The 13,745-nt window shown below is 34.9% G+C and overlaps 1 protein-coding gene across 2 annotated transcripts in view; it reads right to left on the bottom strand.

The window, feature by feature from the left end:
• Nell1 (neural EGFL like 1) overlaps positions 1-13,745 on the bottom strand; it is an 865,354-nt gene that overhangs the window by 656,020 nt on the left and 195,589 nt on the right. For both annotated transcript variants that reach the window (XM_047517024.1, XM_047517023.1), the window contains exon 5: positions 11,003-11,099. In XM_047517024.1, the coding sequence (XP_047372980.1) occupies positions 11,003-11,099 (97 nt within the window). The remainder of the gene's footprint in view (positions 1-11,002; positions 11,100-13,745) is intronic.

The following is a 13,745-nucleotide window of genomic DNA, read 5'->3' on the forward strand; positions in this document are numbered from 1 at the left end:
CCCCAGCACCACATAAAACTAAATAAACAAAATAAAGGTATTCTGTCGATCTGCAACTAAAGATACTTTTTTTTTAAAAAAAAGTAGGTCCAAATCTTCAACTTGTTGGCTTAGGATCAGACTTCCTTAACAGGACTCCCATAGCACAAGAAATAAAAGCAAGAATCAACAACTGGGATAGATTCAAACTAAAAAGCTTTCTCTCAGCAAAGGAAACTATCAGAAATGTGAAGAGAGAGCCTACGGAGTGGGAGAATATCTTTGCCAACCATACCTCAGATAGAGCGCTAATTTCCAGAATCTATAAAGAACTCAAAAAACTCTACACGAAGAATACAAATAATCCAATCAACCAATGGGCTAAGGAAATGAACAGACACTTCACAGAAGAAGATGTACAAGTAATCAACAGATATATGAAAAAATGTTCAACATCCCTAGTAATAAGGGAAATGCAAATCAAAACTACCCTAAGATTTCATCTCACCCCAATTAGAATGGCGATTATCAAGAATACAAGCAACAATAGGTGTTGGCGAGGATGTGGTGAAAAAGGAACACTCATACATTGCTGGTGGGGTTGCAAATTAGTGCAGCCACTCTGGAAAGCAGTGTGGAGATTCCTCAGAAAGCTTGGAATGGAAACACCATTTGACCCAGCTATCCCACTCCTTGGCCTATATCCAAAGGACTTAAAATCAGCATACTACAGAGATACAGCCACATCAATGTTCATTGCTGCTCAATTCACCATAGCCAGATTGTGGAACCAACCTAGATGCCCTTCAGTTGATGAATGGATAAAGAAACTGTGGCATATTTATACAATGGAATATTACTCCGCAATGAAGAATGATAAAATTATGGCATTTGTAGGCAAATGGACGAAATTGGAGAATATCATGCTAAGTGAGATAAGCCAATCTCAAAAAACTAAAGGACGAATGATCTCGCTGATAAGTGAATGAGGACATATAATGGGGGGTGGGAGGGGTTAGCATTAGGTTTAGGGTTAGGTTTAGGGTTAGGGATAAGGAGAGCGGTAAGAATGAAGGAAAGAAGGACTGTATAGAGGGAAAAGAGGGGTGGGAGGGGTGGGGGGGAAGGGAAAAAAAAATAAACATCATTGCCCTATGTAAACGTATGATTACACAAATGGTATGCCTTGACTCTATGTACAAATAGAGAAACAACATGTATCCCATTTGTATACAATTAAAAAAAATAAATATATATATATATAAAAAAATCTCACTAAAGAAGACTTAGATGGAAAAATACACATATATCTTGTATATATATTGTATATGTATTGTGACTATACATATTATATAGTGAATATATACTATAGATAACAGACATATGAAAATATTTTTAAATAACTGCTTCTGTTTATTGATGAATCCATTCTTTCCTGATTGGTCCAGCTACCACTTAGTTATGTATCAAGTTTCCAAGTTTCCACATATCATGAAATGGCCATTTCTGGCCTTTCCATTCTGATTTCTTGTTTCCTGTGCTGATCTTTGCAGTGATATCACACTCTGCTGAATGCTATAACTTTACATGTAAATGGACAAGTACCTCCCTTTTTCTTCTTCAGAAAATGTTTTAATTAATCTTGTCTACTAGTCTTCCATAAGAATTTTAGAATCAGTTTGCAGATTCTATCTGAAAAAATACTATTGGGAAATTATTACAAATTCATTGAAACTACAGATTAATTTGGAAAGATTTGACATTTTCATTATTTTAAGCCTTCTCCAAGAACATAGTATACTTCTTTCCCATATGGGTCCTCTTTAGTGGTTTTTTGATAAATTTTAAGATTTTCTTTACCAGCGATGTATATGTTTTCCTTGATTTGTTCTTAAATATTTTGTTTATCTTTTGATTTTATAAATATCTCCTATTTCTCTGCATTTTTATTATTGTTGCTGTTCTTTTTGTTTAGCAATACAATTGTGTCTTCAGTATTACATCCGGAACTCTTTCTGAAACTACTCAGTAATTCTAATAATTTGCAAGTACTATTTTTATAGACAATTATACAATTTGTGAATAATTACATTTTTCTTTTTTTAATTTATAAGATTTTTTTCCTTATTTTGCTGGTAAGGACCTGTAGTGTAACATTGAAATAGAAACAACAAAGGACGTTTTATATGATTCTAGATTTTAAAAGCAATTCTTTTAATATTTAAACCATTAGTCTGGTATTTTGATCTATGTACTTTACATACTCTTTATTAATTTAATGAAGTTTCCATCTATTTGCAGTTTGCTAAGAAGTTTTTATTATGAGTCAGTATTGAATTTTACCTATTGTTTTCTCTGCATCTTGGATTTTTTTTTTCTCCTTTTATATGTTTAATGTAAAGAATTACATTAGTATATTTTTTGATGATTAAAGACAAATTTGCATTAATAACCAACTGTTCTCTTTTATACATACACACACACACACACACACATATACACTGCTAGATTCTGGTTGTTAATATTTTGCTTGGAATTTTTAAAATCTAAGCTGTTCAAAAGTAAATCAACTTGCATAATTCCTTTTCAATACAGTACTTCAGTAGTTTTAAAGTCAGGTCCTATACCCTCATTAAATGAGATGGGAAGCATTCTCATTTACTGTCTTCTCCTGAAGAATTTATATAAGAATGGAATTATTTCCTTGAATATGTACTTGAACTCCCCTAAAAACTGTCTGAGCCTAGCAGTTATTCGGTGGAGATACAAGGCAGATGGCAAAAATGGTCATAATCTTTGCCTCACTGTGTCTGTGCCCTGTGCTATATGAATTTGGAGCACACACCATCAGAAGGTAGAATTATTTGCCATACCCTTGAATCTAAGCTGCCTTGCAAATGCTTTGCCCAATGGAATGCTGCAAAAGAAATAATGTGCAAGTTCAAAGCCTGTGCCTCAAATGGCCCTGTACATTTCTACTCTGACTTTTGAAACTGGATTCAAAATGATATGGACTAAGCCCAGAACAAATTTAAAAAAAAAAAAAAAAAAACAATATGGACTAAACTTGTGAAAATACAAGCTCACATGAAGAAGAGAGGAACCATGATATCTAAGATTGCTCTAATACAGCGAGCCCCCTGAAAACTCAGCGACTGATCAAAGATGCATGGGTGAACCCATGGAGAATGTGAGAACAACCACATCAAAACCCACCCAAACTCCACCTACAAAATTGTAAGCTAGATAAAGTCAGTCTCAAATCCATGGGCATCATTTTTGCTTGATGAACATCAAGAGATGGTCCAATAGCTACTGAATCATAAACACATTTATTTTAGTGATTCTAAGTTTACTTGGGTTTTTCATTCCTTAAGTCCATCTTGGTAATTTGTATATTCTTAGAAAGCTGTTCAATTTTCTTTTTTTTTTTGCCATAACATTGTTAATAAATGGTATTTTAATTTTTTCGGCACTTATGGTTATGTGCCCCTTTTAATCCGTACTGTTTTTCATGCCTTCTCTCATTTTTACTTGTGCAAATTTCCAGTTTTGTCTTTTTAAAAGATCAAATTTTGGCTTTTTTGATCTTGCCTACTCTATCCTCTCATTATTTTATTAGCTTCTGCTCTTAAATGCTTATTATTCCATTCCTTTCACTATCTTTGGATTAATTCTGTAATTCTTTTTCAAACTTTCTAATTTGGATTCTTAATGCATTAAATCTCAACCTTTTCGAATATAGGAATTTAAAGATAAATATTTCCATCTAAGAATTGTTGAGCTGTATCTCAAAGGTTTTTATATTTAGTGTCTTTATTACTTTTCTGCTTTAGCTAGTATACATTATCATTTTTTTAAAACTCATTAGTTACTTTAAGGGGTATTTTCATGTTTCCAAATGTATTGAGGTGGGCAGTTAATTACCTTTTCACAACTCACTACTAATGTAATTGATTCCCATGAGAAAATTCTGTTGAGACTTTTTAAAAATTATTTTTGTGGTTTGATCCCAGGGGCTCTCCACCACTGAGAAATATCCCCAGCTCTTTTAATTTTTTATTTGGGACAAGATCTCAATTGTATCGTGTTGCTACAACACGATTTGCTCATTTTAATAGCTCTATAGAATCCTACTATTCAAAGGCATCAAAATTTACATATCCTTTCTACTTTGGTTGGACATCTGGTTGTTTGAGGGTTTTTTTTTTTTTTTCCCCTAATTGCAAGTTCCTGAGCTGGTCTCAAACTTGCAATTCTCATGCCTCAGCCTCCAAGTACCTGGATCATAGGCGTGTGCCACAGCACCCAGCAAAACTTACTTTTTAATCAGTGTTTTTTGTTTTTATTGGTGTATCAGTTATACATAATAATGAGGTTCATTTGGACATATTCATAAGTGCATATAACATAGTTTGTTCCATTTCAGTCTCTAGTATTTCTCCTTTTCCTCCCTTCCATCCCCTGATTGCCTTCTTTTAGTTATTGGTCTTCCTTCTATTTATTTATTTTTAATTGATGCACTCTAGTTTTATATAAAATTCAATGCATTATGATATATTCAAACATGCATGTAGCATAAAATGTTCAACTCCACTCCCCAGGTGTTCCCTTACTCTTTATGGCCTTTAATGTAGTCAATTTTCTTTAAGATTTCACATGCTACATGTGTTAATTGTTGGTTGTGGTGTTTTGTAGGCTCATGAAATGAATTATGTTGTTACTTGTTAAGTATATTTGCTAAGTATGCTTACTGCTTTTTTTTTTGCCTGTTTTGTCTATAAACGGTAGTTATCCATTTTTCTTGCCATCACACTATGCACATTTGTTAAACATTAAATAATAATACATATAAAATAGACAAATCATTGAAATACACATTGATGAATTAACCCAAAGTGAGTGCATTGTGCAATTGCTACCTAAGTTAATAAATAAAGCTGGGACCATATTCCCAAAGCAATCTTCATGTCCCCTTCCAGTTGTCACCCTTCCCTCATCAGCAAAAGTGAAGTGTCACCCTGATTTTAACACTACAAATCCACTGCTTGGTTTTGAATTTCACATTAATGAAATAGTGTACATTCCTTCGTGTCTTCTTCTTGGCTCACAGTTTGTGAGGTTCATCCCTGTTGCTACTACACAATTTGCTCATTTTAATTGCTCTATAGAATCCTACTATTCAAAGACATCACAATTTACATATCCTTTCTACTTTTGTTTGAACATCTACGTTGTTTGAGGGGTTTTTTATTCCTATTATATTGCTGTTTTAAACATTTTTATACATGCCTTTGTGTGTGTGTATGTGTGTTAGACTTATACCTAGAAGTATTCTTGGTTGGACAAAGGACACATTTCTATTTTTATTAATTATACCACCAGAGTTCCACAATGCTTAAACCAATTTGCACTCCAACAAGCAGTGAATGAAGGTTCCATTTGCTCCGTATCAATGCAAACACATGGTATTGTCAATCTTTTTAATGTTGGACATTCTACTGGGTATTTGATAGCTTCTCAATTTGCCTTACTTTTCCTGATTACTAATCAGATGAATTCCTTTTACTTTGTTTACTGAACTCTTAGATATTCCCTTTGTGAAGAACCTCAATATTTTTGCCTATTTTTTCAGTTTAATAGAATTTTTAAAAAATCAATGTGAAGGCATTCTTTACATGATGTGGATAAAGTCTTGTTTAAGGATACAACGGTCTCGTTTAAGGATACAAGGACTTGAACAGCTTCTCTTACTCTATGGCATGCTTTTTTTTACTCTTAGTCATGTATTTCAATGAAAAAAAAATAGTGCCAGATTTAGTATATTGCAATACATCAGCCTTCTCTTTAGTTCTTTTTTTATTATTTTTTAAAGAATTTTTTTTTCCTGCATGAAGGTCGTAAAGATATTTTTCTATGCTAACTTTCATAAGCGTTTTTGGTATAGGTCTATAATGCACCTGGAATTGACTTTGCACATGGCATGAAATAAGGGTCAAAATTGGTTTTTTCCCACAGGGTATTCAGGTGACCAGGCACGCTGCAGTGAGAAGGCCATTCTTCCCCACTGTTTTGCAAGGCTGCAATGAATATTTTGAGGTTATGTTATTGAATGTAGCATCTCTGGAATTGTTTATCATTGTGTAGTTGACCTTTTTGGCCTTAAAGTTGATATAACAAGAGCTTCTCCAACCTTTTCAAGTTTCTTTCAGCCTATGTTTCATTTTTTTTACTACCCATTAGCATTTTCAAATCATTTTTTTGTTGTTATTGTCAGAGTATTAACAATATACAGTAGAATTTGAGTCATTTGAATCTGATAAAATACCCTCACTTCTTTTTTTTTTTTATTGTAAACAAATGGGATACATGTTGTTTCTCTGTACATGGCGTAAAGGCATACCATTTGTGTAATCATAAATTTACATAGGGTAATGTTGTTTGATTCATTCTGTTATTTTTTCCCCTCCCCCCCACCCCTCCCACCCCTCTTTTCCCTCTATACAGTCCTTCCTTCCTCCATTCTTGCCCCCCTCCCTAACCCTAACTCTAACCCTAACACTAACCCCTCCCACCCCCCATTATGTGTCATCATCCACTTATTAGCGATATCATTCGTCCATTGGTTTTTTTGAGATTGGCTTATCTCACTTAGCATGATATTCTCCAGTTTCATCCATTTGCCTGCAAATGCCATAATTTTATCATTCTTTATGACTGAGTAATATTCCATTGTATATATATATATACCACATTTTCTTTATCCATTCATCAATTGAAGGACATCTAGGTTGGTTCCACAATCTGGCTATTGTGAACTGAGCAGCTATGAACATTGATGTGGCTGAAGTACCCTCACTTGTAACCCTGAGTGATAATCACTTAGTCTGACAATAAATATTGTGGCCTGAAATTATATCTGCTATCTTAAACATTAATGTTTCTCCTCTTCCCTTATTTTTAGTTGATATATTTTTGTTGTTTTTGGCTTTTGCTTTGGATTTTTTATTTTTGTTTTTGTTTTTTTAGTATCAGAGAGGGGGCACTTAACCACTAACCCACATCCCCAGGCCTTTTTTATATTTTATTTAGAGACAGGGTCTCATTAAGTTGTTCAGGTTCTTGCTAAGTGACTGAGGCTAGCTTTGAACTCACAATCCTCTTGCCTCAGCCTCCCAAGGCATTGGAATTACAGACATGCACCACTGTGCCCAGCAGAGGCTTTGAAACTGGGTCTTACTATGTTACCCATCATCCAGGTTGGTCTTAAACTCCTGAGCTCAAGTGATTCTCCTGTCTCAGGCTCCTGAATACCTGAGACTACAGGAGTGCATCACCTTCAGCTTGATGGAGGTGTTTTTAAAATCACATTCATTTCTCGAATACTTAAGTTTTGGAGTTAAACATGATTTCTATTATTTTGGTCTTGGTTTAATTTTTTAATATGCAAACTTAAAGTCTAATGTTAATCCATTCCTCTATTCATTTCCTAACAAATTAAAGATCTTAGAACACTTTAAATCAAATTGTTCCCTACTATAATTTTATAGCTGTCAATATTTCTGATTTTATTTTTTCTCAAATTAAGCAAGATTTTTATTATTTCTTCAAACAATGATTATTCAGGCTCATGCCTGCTCTCAATATTTATTTGTTCACCACTTTTTCTTGTACCTTATGTCTTCCTCTAGGAAGTTTTCAAATGAAGATCTATTGGTTATAAACTGAGAGTTTTGTCTGTCTATAAATGTCCTTATTTCACAGTCATCTCAAATAATAATCAATCTGTGTATATGCCATTACATTTAAAAGTCATTTTTCTTTCAAAAATTTAAAAATATTTTTCCATTGTCCTCAGGCTTCTGCTTTTGCTATTTAAAAGCCAGCTGTTCAATCTATGTTATTCTTTTGTAGAAAAATTGCCCTTTCTCAATGACTACTTCTAAGATCTTCTCTGTGACTTTGGAATGTTGCAATCTTACTAATATTTCTAGGTGCAGTTACCTTGATTTGTGTAATCAATTATTAAAATAGTCGAAAATTCTTCCACTCTTTGCATCCAAATTTAGTAGTATATTATAGAGCACCCCTTCGAGACAGGTTGTCTATTTCTTTACCCCTCAACTCCATATTTGACCATTTGACTTTTTTTGAACAATAAAATGTTTAGCATATACAATCAAGTAAATGGTCTTGAAAAGTGCTAGCACACTAGGGCTTGCTTTCTTCTTTTTCTTTTAATCTCAAAACTGCCATGAGAATAATCCTGAGTTAGGCCACTGGAGAATGAGAGAAAATGTAGAGAGAACTGAGGAGCACCAGGCAACAGCCAGCCAGCTGCCAAAAATTCAAAGAGTCCATCTTAGATCATCCTGCCACCTGCCAATGTGCCAGCTGACCACAGACCTCTGAGAGTACCCAGAAGGTATCTGCTAAGATAAGCCCAGAAAAATCATCTAACCAAAGCACAGAATTGGAAGCTAATCAAAATAGCAGTTCTTTCAGCCTGTCTCCTAAGTCATTTTTATAAGCAGCAACAGGTAACATACACCTTGATTTCATTTTATTTCCTATAATGAAAATTGATGTGTTAGCAATTATACATCTAATACTATATAACTTCTTTTTATTTATCACCTTCTGGATTTTCATAGATACATGCAACATGCAAACACATTCATTATACATATAATATATATGTAATATACACATACATAGACACATGAACACATTAAACAGATGTGTAAAATTTTTATAAACATATTTTTCTACATTTTAATCTCTTTCCTATTCTCTTTTTCTCTGCACCATTGTTAAGGAAATGACCTTCACAATGTTTTCCATTTCATGAATGGTTTCCCTAAATATGTCTATTGTTCAGCAGTTTCACTGAGGGTTTGTTTTTTTCAGTTCAAATATTCTTGGTCATATTTATCATATCTAGTCATCATATATTCTTTATTGTTTTGTTTCTTTAAACATTTTAAACATATGCATTAAAAAATTCTTTGCCTGCTAATCCCAATTTCTGTAGCCCTTGGAGGGCTAATTGAGCAATTTAGTTTCTCCCCACTGTTACTCAAAATGGCATACAAACTCATCTTCATGGACCTAATCTGTGGGCACCCTATGAGGTCTGCATTGAAAGTGACCTTCTCCAAAGCTTTTCCTAATCAGGAATCTCAAGGTACCAACAATCCAGAACCATTTTAAGAGAGTTGATTGAGCTTCACAGATAAAGTGAATCTAGGATTCAAGTCTATGTTAATACAGGACCAAGGTTTAGTTTTCAAAAAAGTTTTATTTTTTCTTATCTGGAGATGAGGTAGAGACAGACTAGTTATTGAATGGCTTCCCTTTGCTATATTGTAGGCTTTCTCTGTATATCTTATCAATGGAGGTATAGTTTTCAGGGTTCTGGATTTAGACCAGAAATTTCCATTCAACTCCCAAACACACATGAAATCTAAGACATGTCTCACATTCCACACAGGTTGTTGAAATTAAAGGCTTTGAAATTTTCATACATTGTTAATGGAAATACAAAATGATTTAGGTACTTTGTAAAAATAGTTTGTCATTTTCTTATGAAGTTAAACATGTACCTAATATATGACTCAGCAATCCCACACCTACGTTTTTTTCCTTAGTGAAATGAAAACCTTTGCTCACACAAAAATCTGTATACAAATGTTTATTGTAGCATTATTTATAATTGCCCCAAATCGAAAACATTCCAACTAAGGAATGGATAAACTTCGTTTACAATAGAATTGAAATATTCCTCAGCAATAGAAAAGAACAAACCACCTACACACACACAATCCAACATATACACTTAGATAACTACATTTATAAATGAATTCATTTATGTAACATTCTGGAAAAGGCAAAACTGCAGGGTCAAAAAACAGATCAGTGGTTGCTAGAGGTTTAAGGTGAGGAGAAAATTTGAATACAAAGGGCATATGAAAATTTTTGGAGGTGATGGGATGCTTCTTTATCTTGACTCTAATAATGGTTATGAGACTGTAGGTTTTCCAAAACTCACACAACTATACATTTAAAGGGGCAATTTTTACTGTATATAAACTAGACCTTATTTTTTTGAAAAAGTAAAGGAAACATCTCATAGTCTAAGTTTCTAGTGTTGGTGGACACCCTTCTGGTTTTCTCTCTCTTTCATATATTTGGTCCCTGAAAGATTTTCCATCTTGTAAGTACAATGATGAGTTTTAAAAGATTTCTGTTGTATTTTATCCAACACTTACAAGGATTTTGAATCAAGAGGATTTTTAGAATATCTGGTCTGCTATATTGCCAAAGGCAAAAGTCTGTCATTCTTTCAAAGAACAAGACTATCTTACAATTTCACGGTGTTTTTAAGTTTTTCAATTCATTTTATCACCATATCCTTGTGTTTTCATGAAGTACAACAATGCAGTCATTGTAAAACCCTCTTTACAGACAAGAAAACCAAAGTTCAAAGAAACCGAGATTTGTATCCTATTTTAAATATATATATATATATCATATATATATATGATATATATATACAGATAGATAGATAGACAGATAGAAAGATAGATAGATATAGAGAGGCCTCTACTCCTAACTGAATTAATATATACCTATTGGTTCTATAACCAATTCAAAGATTATCATATTATGTTAAGTACCCCAAATCAGAAGATTAAGACACATTCTAAGGATCAGTTACCTTCTGGACTACCCATGCCTAGTGCAGTGAGCTGTGTGACCCTTGGGCATGTCACTTAGCTCTCTGCCTGGTTTCAAGGCATCTACTTTATAAAGTCATTGTGACAATGAGATGAGTTAATTCATGTCATGAAACAGAAAAGCATGTGGCATACCCTAAGTGTTCAATTATCATCAATTATTATGCCATGTCCTTCCCACTAATGTAATTGTACACACATCTTCAACAACATTGAAAACTGAGCATCATATATATATATACATATGTATATGTATATATATAGATTAGAAAGTTAGTGCTTACTTTGAATAAGCCATGCTTTTGGTTTCGCTGACCAAGCCATAAATTGCTTCCTGGGGGAAGGTTGGTCTCTGGAGGGTCTATCACACGTTCATAAATCCTGCAGAGGCAAAGAACATAGTTATAATAGAGAGGCTGAAAGCAAAACCAAAAGGTGCACATGCTGTTTGAAGTCCTCCTGCATATGCTGCTGGCATGGACAGATGGAGACATGATATGGTGTGCTTGAAATGACAGAGAACGTCAATGTAGAGATCTGGGCACATTATCCTGTCCACCCTGCCTCCCGCCATTTTATTATTTCCCTTTTAACAGAGGAAAGAAGAAGGCAATATCTTTGTCTACTGTGTGCAATGAAGTTGATACAAACCCTAAGAAAAGCAGTTTTATTCAAATGATAAGGTGAAAAGGTTTAGGTTCTGAGAATGCAAACAGATCAACCAAGCAAAGACGGTAGGGAGTAGTAAAATCAAGCAAATATCCCTCATCTCCCTGGCTCCAAAGTCCATGGACTTCCCATTGTACCCTACTGTTGCCCTGTTTTGGTTTAGTTAGCTGCTACTCATTTTAAGAGAACTCTTTAACCCAGGGGACTGCAGTTACTCAGAGGATCACATGCTTATTCTGCAAAATCCAGTAAAGAAAGTCATTATCCAATCAAAAAATTTTATTGGCTGAGTTTGGTGGCACATGCATGCAATTCCAGCAACTCTGGAGGCTGAGGCAGGACAGTTGCAAGTTCAAGACCAGCAGCATAACAAGACCCTGTCTCAAAATAAAAACCAAAAAATAAAAAGAACTAAGGATGTAACTGAATGGTAAAGCGTTCCTGAGTTTCATCCCTGTGCTACACACAGAAAAAAAATGACAACTTTTTATGCTCCATGTTCCATGCTAAGTAGCAGGAAAATAGAGCAGTAAAGTAAAATCATAAAACCATAAGGTCCAACCTCCAGGCAACAAAAGGAAGGTAACATTCTGTAAGTGAAGAAAATCTTCATCTGATGCATAACAGGCACATAACAAATACAGAAGAGTCCACGACTCCAGGATCTTTGAAGATTTCTACAGAGCCTGCCAAACCACTGAATGTCTCAGTTGTTCAGTCCCACCCAAGCCCAGTTAATCAGTCACAAATCCTTATATTTGTTCTCTCTTTAGAAACAGTTACTGCAATCACCAGTTCATCACAAGCCTTCAGCTCATCTCTGGCAAGTACCTCTCAGCATCTAAAGAGCAGAGGATTCCCAGGGGAGTGAGATGAACTGTCAATCTCAGTTCCATGTGGGTGCCCTGCCTATTCTGGCTTTCCTCAAGTCTCCTCACAGAGCAGCCACTGAGGGTTCATTCCTCAGATGTGTCCAGAGGTCAGGGTGATTAATCCATCCTTCCTGCTAGGAGAGAGCTGATGGCCTGCCACAGGATGATGTATTCCTCCAGTGACTCTCAGAAGGAAAGTGCAGAAGAACTGAAGATCCTCCAGTTGTGTCAAGCAAAGTGAATGATCGCGAGACTGTGGAAACTGGGAGCTACCACACAGCAGCCTTTATCTTAGCTGCATAGCCCATTACTCTACTATCCTCCACTGGAAACTAATGATATCTGTAAAGTATTGTCAGGAATATGAAATGCATCAGATCTTTCTCTACTAATTACCTTTCCATTATAAAAGGAAACTCAAAGATAATTAAGGAAAAATGTTTCCCTTAAAAAGACAGGCTGTGTTTTCTTCACAGGAATCCAACCTTTCTTTGTTGGAATGAAACAATTTATCAAAGTTTCTTTAACACAGGACCTGCTATATTTTTCCTCTTAAAAGGGAATCTACCACCCCCCACCCCCTATAATACTAGTAAAAAAAAAAATTAGAAACAAGTCAAATTTACAACAAAAGAGAAATGCATAAGCCATAGTAGATCAGCTGGAAAGAATTTACTGCAGTCATTAAGAGTGATAAATATGCAGGTTATGAAAAATGGTAAACTACATACAAAATAATTTTCACTGGAGAACATGGAATGCAAAATTATTTATGTACTATGGAGATAACGATGCAAAAATTATGTTCAATGTTGGTAAATATGAGAAAGGCCAGCGAGAAATAGAAATCACTGTATTTAGGGGAAGATGTAGAAACATAATTTTCTATAAGGTTGTTTTACTAATAAATTGAAAATGTCAAACCATTTACCTTAACCTTCATTTTCAAACATTTGCCTCTCAGAGAGGAGCTTTCATTTCAAACACTTTCTTGCTGATGTTCAATATGCTAGAAGATGAGCTCCAACGAGCAGAGTAGGCCCTTAATCAATGTTTATTAAGTGCATGAGTGAATGAAGGACGGAACCATCTAAAAGATCAACTTTGTATCCTGCCTTATCTTCCATAAGCATAATAGCTCCTTGTGCCTTAGAAATGGCTGAGGAAGCAAACATCTGAGGCCCACCACCAGCAGCAAGAGCAGGGCAACCCACCACTCGTGCATCAAGGTGGTATTCCAATTTCCTATGTCATACAGCCCCCACCAGGACCTCCTCCTCATGCCAAGAAACTCTGCTGGATGCAGCCTTCCTGGCAGCTCTGCCAGTTCTTTCCAAAAGGCAACTCTCACTAGGGGATTTCACACAGCAGGCAGAATCAACTGACTAGATATAGACACAGGAGCAGGAAAAGAGTTTAAAAACAGAGGCTTTTTTTTTTTAATTTGGTGGGGGGTAGGTACCAGGGATTGAACTCAGGGGCTCTC

The sequence above is a fragment of the Sciurus carolinensis genome, chromosome 11 (assembly GCF_902686445.1).
Source record: "Sciurus carolinensis chromosome 11, mSciCar1.2, whole genome shotgun sequence".
Classification (NCBI taxonomy): Eukaryota; Metazoa; Chordata; class Mammalia; order Rodentia; family Sciuridae; genus Sciurus; species Sciurus carolinensis.